Consider the following 26,184-nt stretch of genomic DNA (forward strand, 5'->3'; position numbering starts at 1 on the left):
GGATTTGTTTAGAGTTGCTTTGATATTCAAAGGGAATATAATGTAAAAAGTTTATAGCCGTGTTCGCATTATCATGCACGCTGCTAGTGTCATTTTCAGCATTTTAGAATTTCAAGCACATTTTATGGAGGTTTTCTGCTCCACTTTTTATAGTGTACATGTGTTTTTCATGGAAGTAATTAGAAAATTAAAACACAACAACTCTTTGTAAATGATTTTTGAATTTTAAATGAGTTACATATACATGCTAGCACTACGCCACACATGTATAAATTGACATGCCACTACATGCAACCTTATACGCTGGAAACAAATGGACCCCGACGCGTTTCAGTTCATGGGGTCCACACTTTTAACTTCTGGCGTCTGTTACTTCAGTGCACACCCCTCAAGAACTACTCGGTTCAATAATGTAAGATGCTTTTGCAAACTAGTTTAGCATAAGATGGAGAGAGTAGTTTTTAAAGAACAAAAGAGGGTTGGCCACATGCTGCTAGTTTTCGGGCCGTTGGGCGTGCTCGGTTCACCTCACTGGCAGCGTTTGCTGCTGCTGCAGGCTGCTAGTAGAATGTCATCAGCTACGTTTGTTTTTCAGGTGAACGATGCTGGTATTTAGGCAAAATAGCTGTCACGTGCGTTTATGGCTGCACGCCGCTAATAGCAAATTCCTATGTCGGCATCTTCAATGTTGACTTACAAATTTGCTCCCGCATCCGTCCGCGGACAGGGGTATGAGTCGGTGGACACGGACGTGGGAGCCGGCCATTCAATACTGTCCGCATACATTTTAATCACTGTTTGAACTAAACAGACGAAATTCATGCTAACACGTCGGATTACATTAAAGTTTGGATATAATTTACATAAAACGAATGATATTTCGACCGTTTAACTAAAAACTCTAAAAAAAACATAAACCCTATACCAGACGACCACTTCGTAGGCGTGGCCGCCCTGTCCTACAACACCTCTGCCACCGCTGCCGTCGTCCCTCCAGCGGCGGAAGGGCGTCGGTGGGCAGCGGTAGCCCTGTCCGGCGGTTGCCCGTCGCTCGCGGAGGAGCCGCTCTGCCTCCTGTTGCGCAGTGCGAAGGGCCGCGTTGGTCATTGCCGACGACGCCGACGGAGTCCTGGCGGAGGCCTTGCCCCTACTGGCGTTGGCGGATTAGTTGCTAAGTAAACACTCCTTGCCGATCTTGGCGAGCTCGCCGTCAAGACGGCGGCGACGCCTGGCGGCTGTCTGCACGGTGGTGACGGGACGGTCGAGTGCCCAAGCGGCAGCGAGGTCCGGGTTGTTGCGGACCCATGCCGGCGCCACGTCCATCTTGGCGAACGCGGAGTGGCGAGAGGCATTGCAACGATCGTGTCGCGCCTACTGCCTCGCTGCACACTCTGCCTTGAATTAACGGCCATCGAGCCTGAGGCACCGCCATAACCACCTCGTCCGAGGTAGGAGAGGATGCCGCCACACGCCTTCGTGATCGCGGGCCGCAGCACCTCTTTTATCGGCCGGCGGTGGCGGCATTGCGGTGATGAGGGCCCGTCATCCTGGACGCGGCGGAGACGCTGGGGGACGTCGGCTTCTCCTTCACGCGGCCTGCGATGTCGAGGCCACGGTTGCGTGACAGGGACGTGGGCTTGTCCTTGACCCGCTAGAGTGGGGATGCCGCGCGGACGCACATGGGGGAGGGTGGCTCTTCCTTCACACGTGTGGGCGGCGGCGCCAGGATCCGCTTGAGGAGGAACTTCCACTGCCTCCACCTGCCGGTGCGGAGAACCAAGACTTTGGCATCGCCGCTAGGCTCGAGGAGGAGGAAGAGCTCGAGGTCGGTGACTAGGAGGGGGAGGGGGATGGTGCTCGTGGAGGGGCGTGCGGCTCTGTGCGTCATGGGTGCACGACTTATATAGCTGCGTCCAGGCCAGGCGAAGGGGCGGTCAACCCGCTTTAATGCGAGGAAGCGCCCAGAGTTGGTTTCTCGAAACGCAGCGTCCGCATTGAAGCGACGACGCCCAAGAGGTCACGTCCTTCAACACCGCCTTCCTTTCCAGTCAAATCGCGGACCTCAACGCCGGCCGTTGCATGCTCTGGGCCTGCATGAATGTGGCGCGGCAAGCAGCAAGGGCGTTCAATGGAAAGCGCGGGAGAGGGTGGTGGGATTTTTGGGTGGGCCGGATCAGTCAGAAAAGCGCGCGTGCACACACACACACACACACACACACACACACACACACACACAAACTTTGTCTCTGGTTTGCGAGAAAAAGTGAGTCTGGATCGCCGAGCGAACCGATACAGGCATGCGTTGGATAGCTTCCGGGGTCCAGACCCCGTACTCTAGACATATGCAGACGGTTTGAGGGCCGGTGTTGGAGATTCCCTAAGGAGTTTCTGCACTAGTGTCGCTTTGAGTATGCGAGCGCTCAGACTTTCTGGGTCCTGAAGAAGGCGCCATGACTGTCGATCTAGAAGAGATAAGTAAAAAATCATGTCACGGAAACAGAGGCCTTCCTTATTGAGGTAATAGCACCCCAAGTCCCTGTACTTGCATAACATGTGATGGTTTAGTCCTTATACTTGCAAAAGTGGATTGTACGGTCCTTGAACTTGCAGCACACGAGCAAGTTTAGTCCTAAGCCAATCACGTGCAGCCAAGTGGACGCCAAGTGGACGAGCTGGTCAGCGCGGCATATTTTACACTTAGGCCCCTACTGTTTTCCTCTATCTACCCGCAGTGCCTCCTCTCTGTCGGAATATTCCAGCCGCTCCCGTGACGCTGAGGAGAATCCAAAGGAGCCGCTCCCGTGAAGCACCTCAAGCTGCTCCGCCCCGACGACACGCTCCTGCTCGGCCGCGTCTACCGCCTCGTCAGCTTCGAAGGTACGTCGCGTCTACCGCCTCCAAGCTCCCGCCGCCCCCTCCGATCGCTTGCGTTGAGACGCCGCACCGAAAATGTTTTCCGGCGTTAACTTGTTGCGGGTGTACGTACGTACTGGAGTACCTTCGATGGCGACGGGCGAGGGATTAATCTGCTATTCCCGCTTCTCGCCGTCCGCTTAAATGCCGTTTTTTGACTACTAGAGCGGCGGATTAAGTGGAGCTTTACCCGTAATAACTTTCTGGGCCGAGCTGGCGTTCTAGGTGTCACCGTACTCCATTATTTGCTAGTATCTTGTTTCCTATTCTATTCCCACCGAGGAGTAATTTACGAGATCTTCTCGATTGATTGGTGTTGCGCCCCGATCAAGCAGAGGTGCTGAAGGAGTTCGCGACGAAGCGGCACGTCAAGCTCAGCCGCGTCATGGTCAAGGTCAAGGACGAGGAGGTGCCGGCGACGAAGCCGGCCAAGCCTAGGCGCCGGCGTGGCAGCGGCGGCGCCGGCGCCGGCGCCGGCGTCGTGCGCGAGGAATCAGACCGGTCGCTCGCAAAGGTGCGTTCGCATGCATCTCCCAGTTTCCGAATGTTAACTCGCACATGCATTGCAACCACCGCCTCGGCCCAAATCTTTTTGTGATCCGTTCGGTCGCCATCGACGGAGATGATGGACCGATCCATCGCAGCTCGTACCAATATCTTCGCCGGCAGCCTGGACCAGCACCTGTTCAGCTCGGCGCCGGGGTCGCGGCCGGGGCAGCCGCTCGGGTGGGAGCTCCGGTACAGCATCGTCCAGGGCGTGGCGTCGGCGCTGCACTACCTGCACGACCAGCGGGTGGTGCACCGCGACCTCAAGGCCTCCAACATCATGCTGGACGCCGCCTTCACCGCGCGCCTCGGCGACTTCGGCCTGGCCCGCACCATCGAGACGGACAAGACCTCCTACATGGAGGAGGCCGGCGGCGGCGTGCACGGCACCGTCGGCTACATCACCCCCGAGTGCTACCACACCGAGAAGGCCACGCGTGAGTCCGACGTCTACGCCTTCGGCGCCGTCCTCCTCGAGGTGGTCTGCGGCCGCCGCCCGCGCTGCGACATCGACGGCTTCCACTTCCTGGTGGACTGGGTGCGGCGCCTCCACCGCGACGGCCGCGCGCTCGAGGCCGTCGACCCCAGCCTCGACGAGGACGACGCCGAGCGCCTGCTCATGCTGAGCCTGGCCTGCAGCCACCCGACGCCCGCCGAGCGGCCCAAGGCGCAGGCCATCTCGCAGATCCTGCTCCGGTCCATGCCGAGGCCGGCGGTGCCGCCGTTCAAGCCCTCATTCGTGTGGCGACGGACAGAGGGTTCGACACCATGTCCACAACGGCGGGATCGACGTCGAGCACGGTCGTAACGGCCACGTCCACATGCGCTGGAATATTTCGACAGAGACGAGGCACTGCGGGTAGATAGGGGAAAACGGTAGGGGCTTAAGTGCAAAATGTGTCGCGCTGACCCGCTCATCCACTTGGCTGCACGTGATAGGACCAGGACTAAACTTGCTCATGTGCTGCAAGTTCAAGGACTGTTCAATTCACTTTTGCAAGTATAAGGACTAAATCATCACATGCTATGCAAGTACAGGTACCTGCGGTGCTATTACCTCTTCCTTATTTTTCGTTATGGTCATGGTGTCCCATGAGACCCATGACGTATTCTTTCCCCGGTTGCCCCACCAATTTTTTCGGACAAGTGACGCAATATGTTGTCAGAGGCCCCTCGGAGGTTTGAAAATTGTCCAGAAGTAAGTTGGAATTGCTTGCACAATCAAATTTATCAACAAAAAAATGCGTACTGCGATCCAAGGTCATCTCCATCTAGCCTTGAATTTTTTTCCACACTCTTTCTTTTAAGTATGCAAAAAAAAAAACTTCTTCATGTGCCCCACATCTAAAGGGAGTCTAAGGTACCTCGCACACAATGAGTACTTCTAGATATCAAGAATGCCCATTACTATGACCTTGCAAGAATCTGAGACACCCTTGCCAAAATAAACAGAAGGTTTTTCATGATTCACACATTGCGCAGATGCTTAATAAAGCATTAAAGATCAACTTTCTTTTTAGGTTGCTCTTGGGTTGCTTTGCTAAACAAAATAAATTCATCGGCAAACAACAGGTGGTTCACTTTAGGCGCCGAGGGTGCTATATGTATGCCCTCAAAAGTCTCATATTCGCTCGCCTTCTTCAGTAAGCATGAAAGGCCTTCGACCGCTAGGAGAAAAGATAGGGGGAGGTGGGGTCTTCCTGTTGGATGCCTCACGAGGGAGAGAACTCACGAGTGTGTCTGCCTTAAAGAGTGCCAAAAATTACACATTTTTTACACATCCTGAAGCTAGACCCGAAACAATTCTTCCGCCTCCGCAAGCCTTTGTTCTTCTGCGATCCCATCTGGAGGCCTTTTCCGGTACTCTGCCAGAGGGGGGAACCATTGGGGAGGCAATCTTCATCAACCTTGATGCCTTCATGTTGATGTGTGAGTATTTCCTTCAGGATCTATGGGTCCATTGTAGTAGAAGCTAGATGGCTCTCTCTCTCTCTATCTCTCTCTCTCTCTCTTGCTCTCTCTCGCTCGCTCTCTCTTTCTGTTTTGATCTTCAATACAATTATCTCCTCTGAGATCAATTCGATGTAATCTTTGCGGTGTGTTTGTTGGGATCCGATGAATTTTTGGTTTATGATCAGATTATTCAATTATATTATTTGAGATCTCTTTGAGTGTGTAATTTTATCCTTCTATTTCTCTCCGATCTATCCGTCTTCTTTGGCCAAGTAGATTGATTTATCTTCAGCGGGAGAGGTGCTTGGTAGTAGGTTCAATCTTGTGGCGACCTTGCTTTGTGACAGGAGGGTTGATAAGGACCATATTGTATTGTTGCTACTAAGGATAAAACGACGCGGTTTGGTCATATTATTTGGTCTTATTCTGTCTACATTATGTCATCATGCTTAATGCGCTGCTTTGTTTGTATGAACTTAATACCTTGAGATGCATGCTAGATAGCAGTCTTGGGGTGGAGTAATAGTAGTAGACGTCAGTAAGTTTAATGGTCTAGTTGTCACGGACATAATGCCTATATATTGAATATGCCTTGGATGATCATCATCACTATGCGTTATTCTGTCAATTGCCCAACTGTAATTTGTTTACCCACTGATGCTATTTATGAGAGAGATGCCTCTAGTGAACCTATGGCCCCAGGTCCATTCTCAATTATCATCAAACGATCCTAGAACTACTTGTTGTTTTACTTTACTTCTGTTATTATAACTATCACTACCAGATTTGATACTTGCAACTCGCAAGGACAAGGGGAGTGACGATCCCGTCTTTGTTGGGTGCAAGCATTGCTTTGTGTGTGCACATGTACTGTTAATGTTGTCTGTGTGACGTCTGCTTCTGGTTCGATAACCTTGGTTCTTAATAGAGGGAAATACTATCTGCTACTATTACCACATCACCCTCCCTCTTCTGGTAAATCCAACAAATATCACAAGTAGTAGGGTCCATTCTCCATATATTTACAAGTTCTTACAATTGCTAACAGTTTACTATCATTATCCTGGTTACTATCATCCTTTGTTACCTTTACTATTATTCGCTTTTAACCTTGTAGCTAGGAAGAACAAGGGGAGTGATGACCCCTTGCTTTTGTTGGGTGCAAGCAATTATCCTACTAGTTCGATAGACCTTGGTTTTTAACTGAGGGAAATACTTTCTGCTCCTGTGCTACATCACCATTCCTCTTCGGGGAAACCAACAACTCATGTGGGAGCAGCACCATGGAAGGTCGCAAATGACCTTTGATATGTCTCCAACGTATATATAATTTTTTATTCTTCCATGCTATTATATTATCAATCTTGGATGCTTTATATGCTATTTATATCATTTTTGGGGACTAACCTATTAACCCAGTGCCAAGTGCCAGATATTTTTTCTTGCTTGTTTTTGGCTTTTCATAAAATCAATACCAAATGAAGTCCAAATGTGATGTAACTTTATGATGATTTTTTCTGGACCAGAAGGGACCCTAGAAGGTTTCGGAGGAGGCCAGAAGAGCTACGGGAGAGCCACAAGCTCACGAGGCGCGCCCCCCGAGCTTTTGGGTCCCCTGTAGGACCCCTTGACCTAATTCCACCTCTATAAATTCAGAAATATTCCCAAACCAATAGAGAGCTATCTGAAACACTTTTTCCTTTGCCGCTAGCTTTTGTTCTTCCGTGATTCCATCTAGAGGCATTTTTTGGTACTCTATCGGAGAGGGAACCGATCACGGAGGGCTTCTACACCATCCTTGCTGCTTCCGATGATCCGTGAGTAGTTCACCACAGACCTACGGGTCCATAGCTAGTAGCTAGCTAGATGGATTCTTCTCTCTCTTTGATCTTCAGTACAATATTCTCCTCATTGTTCTTGGAGTTCTATCTGATGTAATCTTCTTTTGCGGTGTGTTTGTTGGGATCCAATGAATTATGGTTTTATGATCTAAATATTCATGAGAAGTAACTGAGTCTTTTCTGAACTTTATTATGCATGATTATTATAGCTTTGTATTTCTCTCTGATCTATCGGTTTGGTTTGACCAACTAGATTGATTTATCTTAAGTAGGAGAGGTGCTTTGTAATGGGTTCAATCTTGCAGTGCTCTATATCTGAGTGACAGAAGGGGACAAGACACGTATTTGTATTGTTGCCATTAAGGGTAAAACAATGGGGTTTATTCATATTGATTGGGTTTACTTTGTCTACATCATGTCATCTTGTTTAAGGTGTTACTCCATTTTTTATAAACTAAATACCATAGATGCATGCTGGATAGCGGTCGATTGGTGGAGTAATAGTAGTAGATGCAGGCGGGAGTCGCTCTACTTGTCTCGGACATGATGCCTATATACATGATCATTGCCTTGGATATCGTCATGATTATTTGCATTTCTATCAATTGCCCAACAATAATTTGTTCGCCCACCGTGTGTTATGTGTTTGAGAGATAAGCCTCTAGTGAAAACTATGGCCCCCGGGTCTACTTTTATCGTATTCTAAAAACCAAAATACCTTTGTTGCAATTTTATTTCTTTTATTTAGTTTTGGAATTTATATATCTACCACTACAAGATTTGATCCTTGCAAGTAACGAGTTCAAGGGGATTGACAACCCTCTTGCCCGCGTTGGATGTAATTATTTGCTTTTGTGTGTGCATGTGTTGTTCACGAGGCTTTGCATGATTCTCCTATTGGTTCGATAAACCTTGGTTCTCACTAAGGGAAATACTTATCTCTATTTCACCTCATCTCCCCTCCTCTTCGGGGAAATCCCAACGCAACTCACAAGTAGAAACCTTCAAAAATCCCATAATGTCCCATGTTTTGTACCACAAGCTTCTATTTGCTTCTCCATATCAACATGTTAGCCTCCATGGCTCTTTCCCTAACTCTTAGCCGATTATATCAATGTGGTGCTTCGAATAATTTCTCAGCTGCAAATCAAAAGGCCTCTTCCGATAGACGCAAAGGCCCTCGCTTAGACCACCACTACTGACACCATAACCTCCATCAAAACCCAAAGTTCCAGCCAAACCTTCCATGTGAAAATTTGCAATTTGCATTTCCACCACAAAAATAATCATCAGTGCACTCTCTTGTGCAAGATCGTGCAGTTCCTGAACAGTCACGGGCCACCCATCTCACGACAGTTCCAACAGAGGATAACGGTTAGGCATGGTAGTCCTCCCGAGGGAGGTCACCGATGTCGCCAAGTTTTCTTCATTACTCACTGATGCCGCTTTCATTAGTTTCTTTCTTTTACCATGGGGATATGTGCGGGGGAGGAGGTGGTGGAGTTAGAACCTTTGCCAGACCATCCTATTGTTTACAAACTCCATTCTATGTAAGATCAAGTGTCTTCCTTGCTGCATTCTGATAAGTCTCCATCATATCTACTTTTCCAAACTCTTTTGCCCTTGTTTTGGACTCTAATTTGCATGATTTGAATGGAACTAACCTGGACTGACGCTGTTTTCAGCAGAATTGCCATGGTGTTATTTTTGTGCAGAAATAAAAGTTCTCGGAATGACCTGAAACTTCACGGAGATCATTTTTTGGAATAAATAAAAAATATTGGCGAAATAATCAACCGAAGGGGACCCACACCCTATCCACAAGGGTGGAGGGCGCGCCCACCCCCCTTTGGCGTGCCCTTTGTCCTTGTCGGTCCCACAGACATCCACCGACCTCAACTCTAACTCCATATATTCACGTTCGGGGAGAAAAAAAATAGAGAGAAGGATTCATCGCGTTTTATGATACGGAGACGACACCACCTCCTGTTCTTTCTCGGGAGGGCAGATCTGGAGTCAGTTTTGGGCTTTGGAGAGGGGAAATCATCGCCATCGTCATCATCAACCATCCTCCATCACCATTTTCATGATGCTCACCGCTGTGCGTGAGTAATCCCATCGTAGGCTTGCTGGACGGTGATGGGTTGGATGAGATTTACCATGTAATCGAGTTAGTTTTGTCAGGGTTTGATCCCTAGTATCCACTATGTTCTAAGATTGATGTTGTTATAACTTTGCTACGCCTAATGCTTGTCACTAGGGCCCGAGTGCCATGATTTCAGATCTGAACCTATTATGTTTTCATGAATATATTTGTGTTCTTGATCCTATCTTGCAAGTCCTAGTCACCTACTACGTGTTATGATCCGGCAACCCCAGAGTGACAATAGTCAGGACACTTCCCGGTGATGACCATAGTTTGAGGAGTTCATGTATTCACTAAGTGCTAATGCTTTGGTCCGCTTCTCTATTAGAAGGAGGCTTTAATATCCCTTAGTTTCCATTAGGACCCCGCTACCACGGGAGGGTAGGACAAAAGATGTCATGCAAGTTCTTTTCCATAAGCACGTATGAATATATTCGGAATACATGCATACATTATATTGATGAATTGGAGCTAGTTCTGTGTCACCCTATGTTATAACTGTTGCATGATGAATGCTATCTGACATAATTACACATCATTGATCCATTTCCTATGAGCTCGTCTCATATTGATCTTTGCTAAGTTACTTTTCCGTTGCCACTGTTACGATTGCTACAAAACTGCTACTATTACTTTTGCCAGTGTTACCATTACTTCCATACTACTTTGCTACTAAATATTTTGCTGCAGATTGATACGTCTCCAACGTATCTACTTTTCCTAACGCTTTTCCTCTTGTTTTGGACTCTAATTTGCATGATTTGAATGAAACTAACCCCGGACTGACGCTTTTTTCAGCAGAACTACCATGGTGTTGTTTTTGTGCAGAAATAAAAGTTCTTGGAATGGAACGAAACTTTGTGAGGATTTTTTATATCAATAAAAAGAATTTCTGGAGCCAAGACCTGCCGGAGAGGGGCACCTAGGTGGGCACAACCCACCAGGGCGCCCCCCGCTCCTGGCGCGCCCAGGTGGGTTGTCCCCACCCGGTGGCCCCGCAAACCCTGAAACCGACGCTATAAAATCCTATTTTTCTAGAAAAAATCAGGAAGAAAGAATTATCACGATCCACGAGACCGAGCCGCCGCCAAGCCCTGTTCTTCCTTGGGAGGGCAGATCTGGAGTCCGTTTGGGGCTCCGGAGAGGGGGATCTTCGTTCTTCGTCATCGCCAACCCTTCTCCATCGCCAATTCCATGATGCTCCCCACCGGGAGTGAGTAATTCCTTCGTAGGCTCACTGTTCGGTGAGGAGTTGGATGAGATTCATCATGTAATCGAGTTAGTTTTGTTAGGGGTTGATCCCTAGTATCCACTATGTTCTTAGATTGATGTTGCTATGACTTTGCCATGCTTAATGCTTGTCACTTTGGGCCCGGGTGCCATGATTTCAGATCTGAACCGTTTATGTTATCATCATTATATCCATGTTTTAGATTCGATCTTGCAAGTTATAGTCACCTACTACGTGTCATGATCCGGCAACCCCAAAGTGACAACAACCGGGCCCACTCCTAGTGATGACCGTAGTTTGAGGAGTTCATGTATTCACTATGTGTTAATGGTTTGTTCCGGTTCTCTATTAAAAGGAGGCCTTAATATCCCTTAGTTTCCAATATGGACCCCGTTGCCACGGGAGGGTAGGACAAAAGATGTCATGCAAGTTCTTTTAATAAAGCACGTATAACTATTTACGGAATACATGCCTACATTATATCGATGAACTGGAGCTAGTGCCGTATCGCCCTAGGTTATAACTGTCACATGATGAGTATCATCCAACAGGTCACCGATCCAATGCCTACGAATTTATCTTATATTGTTTCTACTAAGTTACTACTATTATCATCACTGTTACACTTGCTACAGAATTACTGCTATCACTGTTACTGTTACCGTTGCTGCTGTCACTATTATCAAAACTATCAAACTACTTTTCTACTGATTACTTGCTGCAGATAATTAATCTCCAGATGTGGTTGAATTGACAACTCAGCTGCTAATACCTTCAAATATTCTTTGGCTCCCCTTGTGTCAAATCTATAAATTTGGGTTGAATACTCTACCCTCGAAAACTGTTGCGATCCCCTATACTTGTGGGTTATCAAGACCTTTTTCTGGCGCCGTTGCCGGGGAGCATAGCTATATTTGTGAGTCACTTGGGATTATTATCATATTATCACTATGAAGAATCCGAAGGATCCTAAGACTAAGATATTTCCCTCAAGGACGAGGGGAGGTAAGGAACTTCCATCCAGTTCTGCTTTAGATTCACCTTCTGTTATGTGTAAACTTGCAACACCACCACATGCTATTAATTCTGATATGTCGCAAGTTATTGATGATGCTACTTCTACTATGACTGATGCTAGTACCTTGCTTGATAATGATGATGTGCCACTTGGTGAATTTCTTGATAAACAAATTGCTAGAGTAATACAACATGATGTTGTTGAATCTGATGATGAACTTGAAACTGAAACTCCTGAAACACCTGCTAGAACTAGCCTTCCTAGATATGAATTGCCTAAGGTACTGGAAGGTTATGTTATGAGTGAAGAAACAACTAGAGATGTTCTTGCTTGCAATGATAGAGATGATCTAGAGAAATTACTACACAAGTATAAAGAAAAATCTTTGAACGCTAGAATGAAATGTGATCCTAAGTTTGCTACTTCACCTATCTTTATTGATGATACACTACTGCAGGATGCTGCTAACCGGATACTACAATCAGAGACCCTTCAAGAAACTGTGTGCGATGCCATAATTGCAAACGGTGCTGTATGAAAACCGTCAGAAATGTATAAAGCGTTTGCCATGACGGATGCATCAAACACGGTTCAAGTTTTAGTTGCGTGTGCGATGAAGGGCATATGGTTCAGTTTAATTAACTGTTTGCGATGAGGAGGAACAAAAGAAACGGGCAGCCAGATGAAGGCGTGTGCGATACACAACATACGGTTCACTCGGATGAACTGTTTGTGATTAGGCAACACAAAAGAAACGGGCAGCCAGATGAAGGTGTGTGCGATATACAGCATACGGTTCACTCGGATGAACTATTTGTGATTAGGCAACACAAAAGAAACGGTCAGCCAGATCAAGGTGTTTGGGATATACGGCATGTGGTTCACTCGGATGAACTGTTTGCGTTGACACAAGAGTACAGAAACGGTTCAACTTAACAAGACGTGTGTGTTGTGTGATGGGATTGCATGCGGTTCACTCGACCCTTGTCGTCAGTGTGTGACCTCTGTGGCAACCATTCACTCCCCAGGCGCCTCTTCGTGTACCATGGCAACCGTCCATTGACTCTTCGCCTTTCCCTCTCGATTTGGAACTGCTATCGCACGCTAGCTCTTCCTCCCTCCTCCATTTGCCTTCACCCTTCCTTCTGCCATTGTTTGATCGTCTTCTCCATGGAGGGAACAATCCGGAAACGACTCCGTTATTCTTGCCCTGATCTAAATGATGACGCGGTGGAGGAACTCATTGATCGGTGCGACGTCATCACGTCGGCTAGCATGGCAGGTCCGTTCAAGACCATTCTCGACTCAACTAATAACATCATTACAAGGAACCCAAGGGTTCAGGAGCGGTTTGATCTCCCCTATGTTCTTTGCCGTGACCCTGCTGACTGGCGCAGGGACGAGGGAAGCCTCGCCTTGTGTAAGTTGATGCCGCTTGATAATGATACGTATGATGTTAAGATGCCATCGCTTGAGGGCAAGGCTTGGGCAGGCACAAATGGAGATTGGGTTGTTTATATTGGGTACAACTGCGAGTGGGAACTTGTGAATGTGTACACTCGTCACCGGGTTCCACTTCGAAAAATCTCAGACGACTGCCCAGAGGTTGAGTACACCGGTATTCTATGTGAGTTCAAATATGATCATGCTGACTGTCGTCTACGGAAGATAGCAATTTGTCGAGTTCCCAACCGCTCTTGGGGTTATAGGAATGCTTATGTTTTCGCTATCTTCGACAAGCTTGTTGCCGCCCTTCATGGTTCGACTCGATGGATATTGCTCAAAAATCAGTTTCTATACACGGATGAGTACTGTGATGCAATTCAATACGAGGGTCTTGTGTTTGCTGCCACCACTCGTGGCACTATTTTTGCATGGAATCCTCATGATTTCGGTACGTTTGTCTTCCACTGTAATTATAATTGTTTCATCCACATGCATGCGGGTTAGCTAGTTTCCCTTTACTAATTAACCTTCTTGTGTTTCCAAGGTCCTGTGAACATTCCACCAACTATACTTGAAAATTTTATTCACGAGCATGAGGACGAGCAGGACCCATATACTCAGTGGCGCCTGGCAACTTATTCTGATGGATCACCTCTTCTTGTCTGTATACGGGGCACTGCTGATGTTACTAAGGAAGCAGGTGTTGTCTCGTATGGTCGCACTCTCCGGACCTATTCCAACATCCGTTGCAGGGTATTCGGGATGGATACTGGTGTACTAGCGCCAACACCTTCTCCCCGGTTCAGTATTGAAAGTCTTGGAGGAAACTCGCTCTTCCTTGGACAAAACTATCGAATGATGGTGGAAGGCGATCCGGCTGCTATTGACACAATGTTACTACCATTTATGAGAAGAAACTGTATCTATACCTCGGACATTACTATGCTTCCCTACCGTCCCAATATGGGTATTGAAATAGGCCGCTTCAGCCTGGATGACCAGTCCTGCGTTGGTCTCGATATTGACAGTAGCTGGCCCTTCCCAGAGAATCACTTCTGGTTCAAAGCAAGCGTTTCCAACGCCAACGAGTGGTTGAGCTGAAGTTCATTTCATCGCTTTATTATTTGTTGTGTGAGAAAAACTTTACTAGAATGTTTTGTTGGAAATGATCTATAATCCAACGTGTATCCTCTTTGTCGTTGTGGGTTGATGACTTGTTGTATGTAATCAATGGCACATTTGCATATGCGTCCATGAACTCACGCCTGCTAGTGGTGTCCATATGAACAGTGCTAGTGATTCTAGTTGCAAAAATTAGATAGTGCTAGTGATTTGTAGCAGCATATTTAGACAAATCGCAATGTTACAAGGTTGACAAATGGCAATGTTACTAGATAAACAAATGTCAATCTTTCCAGTTTGAGAAATGGAAACATACCCAAAATGACAGATATGCAAATCTTACCCAATTGTTTGTACGTGGTTGCACACGGGTCATGCAAAACAACCGTTTGTGTTGAAGGGATGCAGAAATCCTGCTCGGCACATTTCCCCTTGGCTTCCTAGGGAAGCTGTCGGTTTGCATACAGGTGTTCTAACTAAAACGTTTGCAATGAGTGTTTTATATTTAAAAACCGTTGACATTTTTTTCAAAAGAAAATCGTTTGATAAGTCTGTACATTAAGAGAGAAAAACGTAAGTTCGTTCAAACCATATCTTTCATTCAGTCACACTGCGAATTTATATTCATATGATCGAGAATTCGAGATACATTATTAAACCCCCAAAAAACTATTTCCGGCGGTGGCCGAGGCGGCGTGCCGCACCGTCGTTGTCGTTGTCGTCCTCCGGGACGCCGTTGTTGAAGTCTTCAAGGCAGCACAAAATGTTCTTCACTTGTAAATCAAACATCATGTCGTCGCGCGATCGACGGGCGGGGCGCGGGAGGACGGAAACTGGCGCCGCTGAGAGGTAGCGGTCGACGGCAGCGTCCCATGCCGCTGGGGGGGGGGGTGCACAGGCACGGGCACGGGCGCGGCGGGTGCAGCCAAACGCACGGGGACCGGCGCCGCGGTGGGTGGAGGGGCGCGCACTGGCGCGATGGATGCAGCCAAACGCACGGGGGCCGCTGGCACGGTGGGTGGAGGGGCGCGCACGGGCACGGGCACCGGTGCTGGCATGTACACGAGCTCGCGCGGGTCCGCGGAGACCTCACTGACGCCCGTGGCTTCCAGCTCTGCGATAGTGCTCGGCGACCAGCCCGTCAATGCTACGGGGATGGTCGCTGGCGCGGGCGCGTGGATGGGAGCTGGGATGGGAGCGGGGGCAGCAACCGCCGCGGCCAACTCGTTCTGGGAAATGTCCATGAGGCCTCATTCCTCCTTATTTTCTATCTCCTCCGGCTCGGAGTCGACTTCACCAAACTTGAAGACTAGTGGTAGATGATCATTCTGAGCCATGGCGGTGGATGTCTGCGGGGGGGAGGGGAATGGGAGGCGAACAGTAAGGCCGCCCGTATTAAACAGCGGCTCGGGCACCATTAATGGAGAGGAAGGCGGGCGGCCATGGAAGTCAAAGGGCTTGCTTCCCAGTGATCCTGCACAGCGTAAAGCTCGCATGCTTCCCGGTGAGCCTGCGCATTGGAGGACTGCTCGCACGCCTCTCGGTCAGCCTGCGCACCGGACTGCGCTCGCACGCCTCCCGTTCAGTCAAGGTCAAGCAGCTGTCCGCATGGCACCTCCTACAGCCATTAAAACCAAGACACATGGCGTCACATGAATGGTTAACAGAAGGCACACGTTTTGAATTATACAAACGTTTGAGATATTAAGTGGCAGCTATTTTTTGAAAATGCCTTTGTTGGCTGTCATTATTCGAGTGCGTCTTCTCTCAAAATGGACACGAAAAATACCACATCATGTCAAGCGCCATTCCATGATAGCATGCCAAGTTTCATGAATTCCAGACGAGTTTTGGATTTACTAGAATTAAAAAACCAGGCATCTCAATGTTTTGTCGGCAATCAACGGTGCCCTGGTGTTTGAAATTCATTCCCATTTATTGCATGGGACCTAAGCATGCACCCAAGGACACAGATAAGATTTTCCAACCAATCTATATGCACTGGAGCATGTGCATGTAGTTCAAATTTGAATTATGCACATAAATGCATTGAAAACTCAGTTAATGCATAAAGATGTCCAAAAGCACCCCGAAAAATCACAAAAATTGACACAACACTCCTGTTGTTCTATGTTGACACGAGAGAAATTTTGGAAGCAATAAGAGGCAGTCGATATCATTTCGTCCCCAAAGGTGGGACGTTCCCTACCGAAACCATGATGTTTGTTGTGAAAAGCTCTGGTTTGTGAGAAGCATATACCCAAACCTGCCCCAAACGGGACAAATTTTTTACCACAGCATGTTGATACCGCTCCATGAAAGCATGCCAAGTTTCATGAATTCAGATGAGTTTTGGATTTACTAGAAATTAAAAACGAGGCATCTCAATGTTTTGCCGGCAATGAACGGTGCCCTGGTGTTTGAAATTCCCATTTCTTGCATGGGACCTAAGCATGCACCCAAGGACACAGATTTGTTTTTTCATCCAATTTATATGCAATGGAGCATGTGCATGTAGTTAAAATTTGAATAATGCACATAAATGCATTGAAAACTCAGTTAATGCATAAAAATGTCCAAACAAACCCCGAAAAATCCCAAAATTTGACACAACACTCCTGTTGTTCTATGTTGTCACGAGAAAATTTTTGAAAGCAATAAGAGGCAATGGATATCGTTTCGTCCCCAAAGGTGGGACTTTCCCGATCGAAACCATCATGCTTGTTGTGAGAAGCTTATACCCGAACCTGCCCCAAACGGGACAAATTTTTTACCATGGCATGTTGATGCCACTCCATGATAGCATGCCAAGTTTCATGAATTTCAGACAAGTTTTGGATTTACTAGAATTTAAAAACCAGGCATCTCAATGTTTTGCTGGCAATCATCAGTGCCCTGGTGTTTCAATTTCATTCCCATCTCTTGCATGGGACCAAGAAATTCACCCAAGGACACACATGTGATTTTTCAACCAACTTTAGTGCATTGGAGCATGTGCTTGTAGTTCAAATTTGAATTATGCACATAAAATGCCTAGAAAACCCAGTTAATGTATAAAAAGGCGAAACAAACTCCAAAAAATTCCAAGATTGAACACAACACTCCTGTTGTTCTATGTTGACACTAGAATTTTTTGAAAGCAATAAGAGGCAACGGATATCGTCCCGTCACCAAAGGTGGTACGTTCCCCATCGAAACCATCATGCTTGTTGTGAGAAGCTTTGGTTTGTGAGAAGCTTATACCCGAACCTGCCCCAAACGGGACAAAAATTTCACCACGACATGTTGATGCCGCTCCATGATAGCATGCCAAGTTTCATGAATTTCAGACGAGTTTTTGATTTACTAGAATTTAAAAACCAGGCATCTCAATGTTTTGCCGACAATCAACAATGCCATGGTGTTTGAATTTCATTCCCATCTCTTGCATGGGACCTAGAAATTCACCCAAGGACACTCATCTGTTTTTTCAACCAACTTTGGTGCATTGGAGCATGTGCTTGTAGTTCAAATTTGAATTATGCACATAAAATGTCTAGAAAACCCAGTTAATGTATAAAAAGGCCAAACGAACCCCGGAAAATTCCAAGATTGAACACAACACTCCTGTTGTTCTATGTTGACACTAGAAATTTTTTGAAAGCAATAAGAGGCAAAGGATATCGTCTCGTCCCCAAAGGTGGTACGTTCCCTATCGAAACCATCATGCTTGTTGTGAGAAGCTCTGATTTGTGAGAAGCTTATACCCAAACCTGCCCCTAATGGGACAAAATTTTCACCACGGCATGTTGATGCCGCTCCATGTAGCATGCCAAGTTTCATGAATTTCAGACGAGTTTTGGATTTACTAGAATTTAAAAACCAGGTATCTCAATGTTTTGCCGGCAATCAACAGTGCCCTGGTGTTAGTCTCTGGGCTTTAAATGATCGTATCTTTTTGCTCGTAACTCTGAATGAGGTGAATCCAAAGCCCACTTCTTTGTCTCGTCAAGCCCGAACTTTTGGTACCATTCTCACTATGGGCTGACATACTGGAAATGACCATTTTACCCTTGCCCCTAATCAGCCCCCTCCGAGCACTACAAAAAAAAAGACACATCCGTGACATTTTGGGCCGAACGAAAAAAAATTCTGTCATACATATGACACTTCTATGACGATAATTGTGACAAAACTCGGTATCATCATAGATGTGGTGGGCTCCTACTTCTATGACAAAAAATCATGACAGAAAATGGGCTTTTCGTCCTGGGCGGGCCGGAGACGCAGCTGCATCACATTCTTTGGGCCGTCCATGACGGAAAAAACCGTGGTAGAAGCGAGGGGGAGGAAAATTTCGGGGAGTTCCCGGTTACGGTGGGAGGTCGGGGGCCGAGCGATGCGCGTTTCTCTCGTACACGTATGCGCGTGTGTGCGAGGCGTTGGCTCTAACTGAACCCGAGCGAGGCGTTGGGCTCTAACTGAACCCGAGCGATTGCACTGCACGTTACTAAACCCGAGCGATCGATCGATGGCTGTTAACTGAACCCGGTCGAGCGATTCCTTCGCTACTGCTGCTAACTGAAGCCGATCGATTGGATGAACAGTGAGCGTTGCGGGGGGGGGGGGGGGGGGTTGGATGAACAGTGAGCGGTGGCGTTGCCTCTGGATGAACAGGACCCTGTGGTGTGGAGGGCTGGATGAACAGTAGACGGTGGAGGGGTGCCCGTGGAGGGGTGGTTGAACAGGACCCCGTGGTGTGGAGGGCTGGATGAACAGTAGACGGTGGAGGGGTGCCCGTGGAGGGGTGGTTGAACAGTAGCCGGTGGAGTAGCGCGCGGTGGAGGCTGGATGAACAGGAGCCCGTGGAGGCTGAAGGAGGTCGACGGTAGCCCATGGAGGCTGGAGCAGGTCGACGGTGGAGATGAACAGTATCCCGTGGAGTCCCGTTTTGCGGTACGCCACACCCCTCCCGATGAATAGGACCCCCGTTTCGACCGTAGGAGGTCCGTTTCCTCCGTTTTGCGGTACGCCACACCCCTCCCGATCAACAGGACCCCCGTTTCGACCGTAGGAGGTCCGTTTCGTCCGTTTTGCGGTACGCCACACCCCTCCCGATCAACAGGACCCCCGTTTCGACCGTAGGAGGTCCGTTTCCTCCGTTTTGCGGTACGCCACACCCCTCCCGATCAACAGGACCCCCGTTTCGACCGTAGGAGGTCCATTTCCTCTGTTTTGCGGTACGCCACACTCCTCCCGATCAACAGGACCCCCGTTTTGACCGTAGGAGGTCTGTTTCCTTCGTTTTGCGGCACGCCACACCCCTCCCCATGAACACGACGCATTCTGTTGCCTCCCCATGAACACGACGCATTCCGTTGCCTCCCCATGAACACGACGCATTCCGTTGCCTCCCCATGAACACGACGACGACGTTGTTTCTCCATTCCGACCCAGCCATGTACACGAGCCCTCGCCGTATGTATGCGTGAGTAGGCATTCGAGACCCTGTCCGTATGTACGTACATCGCCGTATTTTCTTTCTTGCACCCTGGCCGCTGTATGTACGTGTACATGCTACGTGTGCGCCTTTACTATGACACGTAAGCGCCTCTACTACGACACGTGCGCGCCTCTACATCGACCAGCATATATGTACGTACACGTTTGCGACTAGAATGACAACACTACGTACGCTTCGACCAGGTGGGTCCCGACTGTCAGGCACTTCCTTGCCTGCGAAGATGTAGCTGGTGGGTCCCAGCAGTCAGGGGGGCGAATCGGTTTGGTTTTTTATGCCCGGACGCACTTCCTTGCGTGCGAAGATGTAGCTGGTGGGTCCCAGCAGTCAGGGGGGCGAATCATTTTTTTTGCCCGGGCGCACTTCCTTGCGTGCGAAGGTGTAGCTGGTGGGTCCCAGCAGTCAGGGGGGAAACGTTTTTTTCGTGAAATACGGTGGCCCGTCCGGTGGGTCCCTGCTGTCAGGTGGAGGAATCATTATTTTCCGCGTAATATGAGGCACTTCCTTGCTGCCGCCGTGGACCCAGCTGTCAGCCTCTCCACGTACAGTCCACGTCCGATGGAAGTCGTTCCTTGACCACGTTGACCACGCCGCGCCGAGAGCACCAGGGCGGTGGACGACGGCGAGGCCTAGGAAGGGGACGACGCGGAGCAGGGGAAGACGCAGCAGTGGAAGCCCGCGCGGAGAGGAGTACGAGGGTTCACTGGTTCGGCTGCGGTGTGAGGCTGCCGTCGCCGCAGAATAACAGGGGGTGTGGGTGAGTGGAGGGATGGCCTGGCCAGCGGTGGGAGTAGTATGGGGGCGGTGAGGCCTCCGCGGCAGCACAGCCGGCCACGGGAGGCAGGAGCAGGCGGCACGACCGGCGCTGCTTTGGGCGGGTGGACCAAGAAGACCAGAGGTTGAAGAAGTACTACGGCCGTTGGATGGACATCGTGCGGTCACTGAAGCTAGAATCATTTATATTGACTAAGTTGACAAAGCCCTTGGTACACTCCAACTTAGTAGGCCCACAGGTCAGCCTCCGAAACGGTGCGCCCCAGATGTCAGGGGAGGAATCATTTTTTGGGCGGCCGAAGCTAAGAATATCCGAGATTGAAGAAGAAGCACCACATCCGTTGGATAGACATCCAACGGCCACTGCTACTAGAACCGTGTGTTGACTATAATAAGTTGACAAAGCCTTGCATACGCGTCAACTTATTTTTTTAGGGGACGCGTCACTTAGTAGGCCCACAAGTGTGTGGCAGAGAACTTATAGCCCATTTGCGTTTTGGAAGAATGTACAACCCATTTTAGAATTCTAATGGAATTTACAACAACCCATTTACAGTTTGTTAAAAGAACAGCCCATTTTCTAGCTAGGACAACGATTAATAATTTCAACCAACCGTTGAAGACATAATTCAATAAAATTTCCCACATTTTGATGGGATCCGAAATATTTTTATCCCGAAATTTCTAGTCAGATTAAATATAAATTTGTATTACGTAAAAATCCAACGAAACATTGCGCGCGCAACAATGAAAATTTAAGATTTTCAAAATCCATAAATAATATTTTATAAACTAATTTTGTGTTTGGTGCATTTTTTATAGTTACTGCCCACTTTTTATAATTACATCCCATTTATTATTTTTTAAAGCCCATTTTCCTGTTAAGCCTAATGCATCCCTCCTAGGAAAGATTTGCAGCCCAACGGGGCGGATAATAACAAGTTGACCTTGCCTGGGTATACCTCAAAAAGACGTATAGCTGGGCTAGCCATTTTCATCTTGAAAAAATTAGTATCTGGGCTGGATATCTGGCCTGGGCTAGACGGGCCACAGCCCGCCCAGTTAATACCCTGCTCTCCTCTGAACAACAACGAAATCATCGCCAAGAAAAACTCTGCAGTGTTCACGCCTCAAAAACACAAATACTGCTCGAGCTGCTTGGTCCCAGCTGTCGGCTGCACCTTGTCAGGAAACCAGGAGAAAGCAAAAAAAAAATAGTTGTACATAATAAGGAGGCACTTGCGTACGTACGGCTATGGCCCTAGTGGGTCCCTAGTGTCATCCAGTCAAAATAAAGTCATCTCCTGAATCCTCATGTTCGTTGACGATGTTAACAATGCTCGGCGCCACGGCGAGCGCAACAACTCAAAGGACAACGGAGAGGGCCTCACTGGCCCTACAGATGGTCTGATACAGCGCCCGCTGCTCATTCAGGAAGCCAGGATCATCGGACACCTATGAGCACCTTCGAGAAACTGAGACGGCATGAAACGGTAAGGCCGCGCTTGGGAGCTCTGGTTTATTTCAAACCTGTATTAACATACAAGTGTAATTTACTCGTCATCGGAAACAACGCATAAAATACAGGTGTAATGAAACCGAGGGCCCGAGGTCTGTAAGTAAAACCGGCGGGTTACGCGTGTAATTTGAGAGACCAGTGTATATTTTACGAGCACTGCTATATGGACGACATTACCAGACAATACATGCATGACGTGCGTATCATACCATCCATGGGCAAGGCTGAAACAACAGCTAATGGCTGAATTAGCAATCGTCCGAGTGTCGTTCAACGTTTTTATCGTGTGTGAAGTACTTCCGATATTTTACTAGTCGAAATCGACCAACCAAGCGCCTTCGCCCGAGACCATCTGCTTTAATTTACAAGCGTCAGTTTACAAGCGGTTTTGGTTGGAAAACGATGATCCAATCACGGCCTAATATCATGAGTTGGTCGGAAGATCATATGGTTTCATGTCTAACCTACCCGACTTGTCGTATAGGCTATGAATGAAACATCAGACGATGAACTTCTTAAGCACAGAAACAACAGAAGAGGATGATCTTCTTAACAAGCAAAGCACTAGCGTTAGATCGACATGCAAAACAATACGAAGCATTATTCTCAGGAGGCACGGTGAACAGCTCGTGATGCCGCATGCCACAACATTCCAAGCTCAACTGTGCAATCAAACACAAGGCCTGGCATTACATAGACAATATTCAGAACAAACTCTTAACACAGGAATATCTCAGCAGAGTAACTATTTACTTCTAAACTGAACACAGGAATAGGAAAATACACTCGACGCTACTCACAGCAAGGGCGTCCCACTCAAAAATATCAAATGCATGTCTTCTGGCTAACATCAATGAGCAAATTTTGACAAGGTTTTCCAATTCCAATATATTAAACTAACGTCTTCTTGCTAACATCAATGATTAAACTTTGACAAGCTTTTCCCATTCAAAATATGTAATGCCTATGATCATGGAGTCCTGTCGTAGCTTCTTGTACTTGTTTGGGCACTTTTTGCCCAGGGCACTCCACGTGTTGTTAAATTGCCAATGGTCTCTGCAGACTAGTCATGTCACCGATGTCTAATAATGCTCTGTAAAGCTTCTCGGTCATTCCTTCTGTAATGTAGCGCAAATAGTGACTGCTTCTTTCTGCAAAGTGGAATGACCAACTGGACCCAGTAATGCAGCAGTTTGCCTTGGACACATTGGCTCCTTTTGTGCAGTTCAACTAAAATCGAAGTCGGAATAAAACCGAGCTTTAATTTTGATATCCCTGTAAGCAACAATAGGTATAAGGGAAACAATTACTGAGAAATAACGGTTGATGACTTGTACTCCCAGAAGAAAAGCATCTACTGATCTACTTTATCTTAATGGGAAACAAAGCAGGAGAGTAGCAATTCTCCATCAGTGTGATTCATTCATATTGACTGAGACATTATCTTAACAATGCCTTGTTTCAACATGTATAAAGAACGACAAAGCAAAAAAGTACCATTCCTAAAACAATGCAACTGATTCATTTTAACAGAGACATTATCTTAACAATACCTTGGTTAAACATGTAGAAAGAACTACAAAGCAGGATAGTACCATTCCTAACAAGTGTTGCAGTTTTGAACTAAGATTCAGTAGTTAATTAATTCTGAGAGTGGCATTGCTTAATTTTACCAGCGGCATTAGATTAACGAAAAGCATAAACAGTTCCAGGGGAGAGTGGGCGCAACAACAGTATGTGCTTCCATCTACTTATAAAGGGGGTGATGCAGAGTTTGTTGTAACAAAGCAACAAGCATCATGTCTGGGTTGGTCCCATTTTTGTTCACTACTTAATGGGAAAAGACAGCAATACAATAGCTTCAATTCAACATTTATTTAAAACAGTACCAATACAAGTAGCACAACATCTCAAAGCACACTGCACAATCATGTGGATGAAGGCATGTACTGACCTTTCATGAGACGGACAAGATAAAATACGAATCTGCCAACACGAATAGGAAATCCAATCTCGTTTTGTGCAGTTGCACTGAAATCAAGCAAAGTGTTTCGCGTAGCGAAGAAAAATGTCGCAATAGCAACAAGTTGAATAGATATCCCTGTTTAAACAGAGGCAAAAAAGGAATCAATTACTGGCTAATAAAGGAGGAAGAAACATGCGGCCACAAAAATGGTAATCCCGCCAATCCCTAACAAGTGTTGCAGTTTTGAAATAAGATTCAGTAGTTAATTCTGAGAGTGGCATCAATTACTGGCTTATAAAGGGGGTGATGCTAAATTTGTTGTAACAAAGCAACAAGCATCATGTCTGGGTTGGTCCCATTTTTGTTCACTACTTAATGGGAAAAGACAACAATACAATAGCTTCAATTCAACATTTATTTAAAACAGTACCAAAACAAGTAGCACAACATCTCAAAGCACACTGCACATCATGTGGTTGAGACCAAGATTTGAAACAACTCGCCACGAAGACTGGAAACAAATCTCGATCTCCTTTTGTGCAGTTCCACCAAAATTAAGCAAAGTCACCGGTGTGACATTCAAGTTGAACTGCACAAAACACTCTTAAAACATAAGTGTTTCGAGTAGCGAAGCAAAATGTGGCAATAGCAACAAGTTAAATCGAGAGCCCCATTTTAATAGAGGCAAAAAAGGAAACAATTACTTGCCGATAAAGGAGGATGAAACAAACGGTGACAGAAAGAACCATCTAACTTATCTTGGATGGAAAACAAAGTAGGACAGTAGCATTTCTAAAACGGTTGCATTGATTCATATTAACAGAGACATTCTCTTGAAACAACATTCGTTAAAAAATGTAATTTACTTTTAACAGTGGCATTGCTTCAATTTTCCGGCGGCATTCTTAGATTAACAACGGCAAAATAGTTGTATGGGACATGCCAGCACCATGTGCGTCCACACGTATAAATGGGCGATGCAGAGTATGTAGCCAAGCAGCATATATGCGCTGGTCCCATATTTGTTCTCTTTGAACCTTCTTCCTATGTGAGGGCAGCAAATCTAGTCCTGCACAAACTACCCGACCCCCCAGTTTCTTTCCCTTTTCAACAAAGAGATCGGTTCCTTACAGATGTGTGTACTGGGTTACCCCCTTTGTCCCTTTTCGACCTACAAAGCGGCTGGATAGCCAGTCTATACTACTTTCCGCCCCTCCTTTCCTCATTGAACCACATCCTAGATTCTTGCTCCAGCCCACCACACCCTTCTTTCCCCTTTGAACCAAGACCTAGATTCGACTACAGATCGAAAAAGATCCACATGCAGATAGAGCAACGACGGTTTCAAAGAAACTTATACCTTAGGGTCGTCGGGATGTGGCAAGGCGTGCGGCGGGAGGCCGGATCTGCCCACACTACGTACGGAAGCGAGGAAGAAGGGGTCGGTGGCCCTCCCGCACAGGCGCTGGGTGAAGGAGAACAGCGCAGCCGGCAGTGGATTGCCTCCCTCGCCGAAGGCGATAGAGTGAACGCTGCACCTGCTCCCCTTCCCGGTGCGATGGGATACGGACGCCTCCTTCACCAGCTGTGAGGGGGGAGAGAGAGACAAGAGGCCAACGCAGTCTTGTTTAGATTTGGTGAAGAGAGGGTGAGAGACTGTGAATATAGCAAACCCTAGCAAATGAACGCTGAGCCTCCAGCGTGTAACATATATGGAGAGGGTGAGAGAGCGAGATGCGAGAAACTCTATCAAACAAGAGGCTATAATGGAGTAAAAAAATCTCTCCATAGCAGTGGTTTTAAATAGAATACGTGCGTTCCCGGAAAAAAGAAACGAAAACTGGCGGACAATTTTTTAAGGGTCTGTCTAGGACACATCTAGATGTGACATAGTTATGTCACATCTAAGTTGATGTCCACTCTGTTTGTGGTCTATTTTTTTCCTAGTTTTTTGTTTCTTGTTGCTACATTATATACTTGTGTGAGCTTAGATGTGATATCCTTAAATAACATCTAGATGTGAATTAGACAAACTGATTTTCTAACGTACCAAGAAAGAAAACTCGATCAAAAACACGCCCCCGCTTCCAGGTCGCGAGAGTCGTCGCGCACACACACATAGACATAGACATGCATATCCGTGTTTACGTAAAATTTCATTTCCATCTCCATCTCCAATCATATTTGTCCAACTGGCACATTATTTACG

At 47.1% G+C, this 26,184-nt stretch overlaps 2 protein-coding genes across 2 annotated transcripts; both read left to right on the forward strand.

Annotated features, from left to right (window-relative positions):
* Window positions 1-2,450: 2,450 nt before the first annotated feature.
* Window positions 2,451-3,511, forward strand: LOC123497644 (uncharacterized). The gene is made up of 3 exons (XM_045234279.1): window positions 2,451-2,475; window positions 2,791-2,877; window positions 3,249-3,511. The coding sequence occupies exons 1-3, from the start codon at window positions 2,451-2,453 to the stop codon at window positions 3,509-3,511; spliced, it is 375 nt and encodes a 124-aa protein (XP_045090214.1).
* Window positions 3,512-3,535: 24 nt separating this feature from the next.
* On the forward strand, window positions 3,536-4,267 carry LOC141043028 (probable L-type lectin-domain containing receptor kinase S.5). Its single transcript, XM_073511945.1, has one exon. It carries the CDS (start codon window positions 3,536-3,538, stop codon window positions 4,265-4,267), a length of 732 nt encoding a protein of 243 aa, XP_073368046.1.
* Window positions 4,268-26,184: the final 21,917 nt, after the last annotated feature.

The sequence above is a fragment of the Aegilops tauschii genome, chromosome 3 (genome assembly GCF_002575655.3).
Source record: "Aegilops tauschii subsp. strangulata cultivar AL8/78 chromosome 3, Aet v6.0, whole genome shotgun sequence".
In the NCBI taxonomy this organism is placed as follows: domain Eukaryota; kingdom Viridiplantae; phylum Streptophyta; class Magnoliopsida; order Poales; family Poaceae; genus Aegilops; species Aegilops tauschii.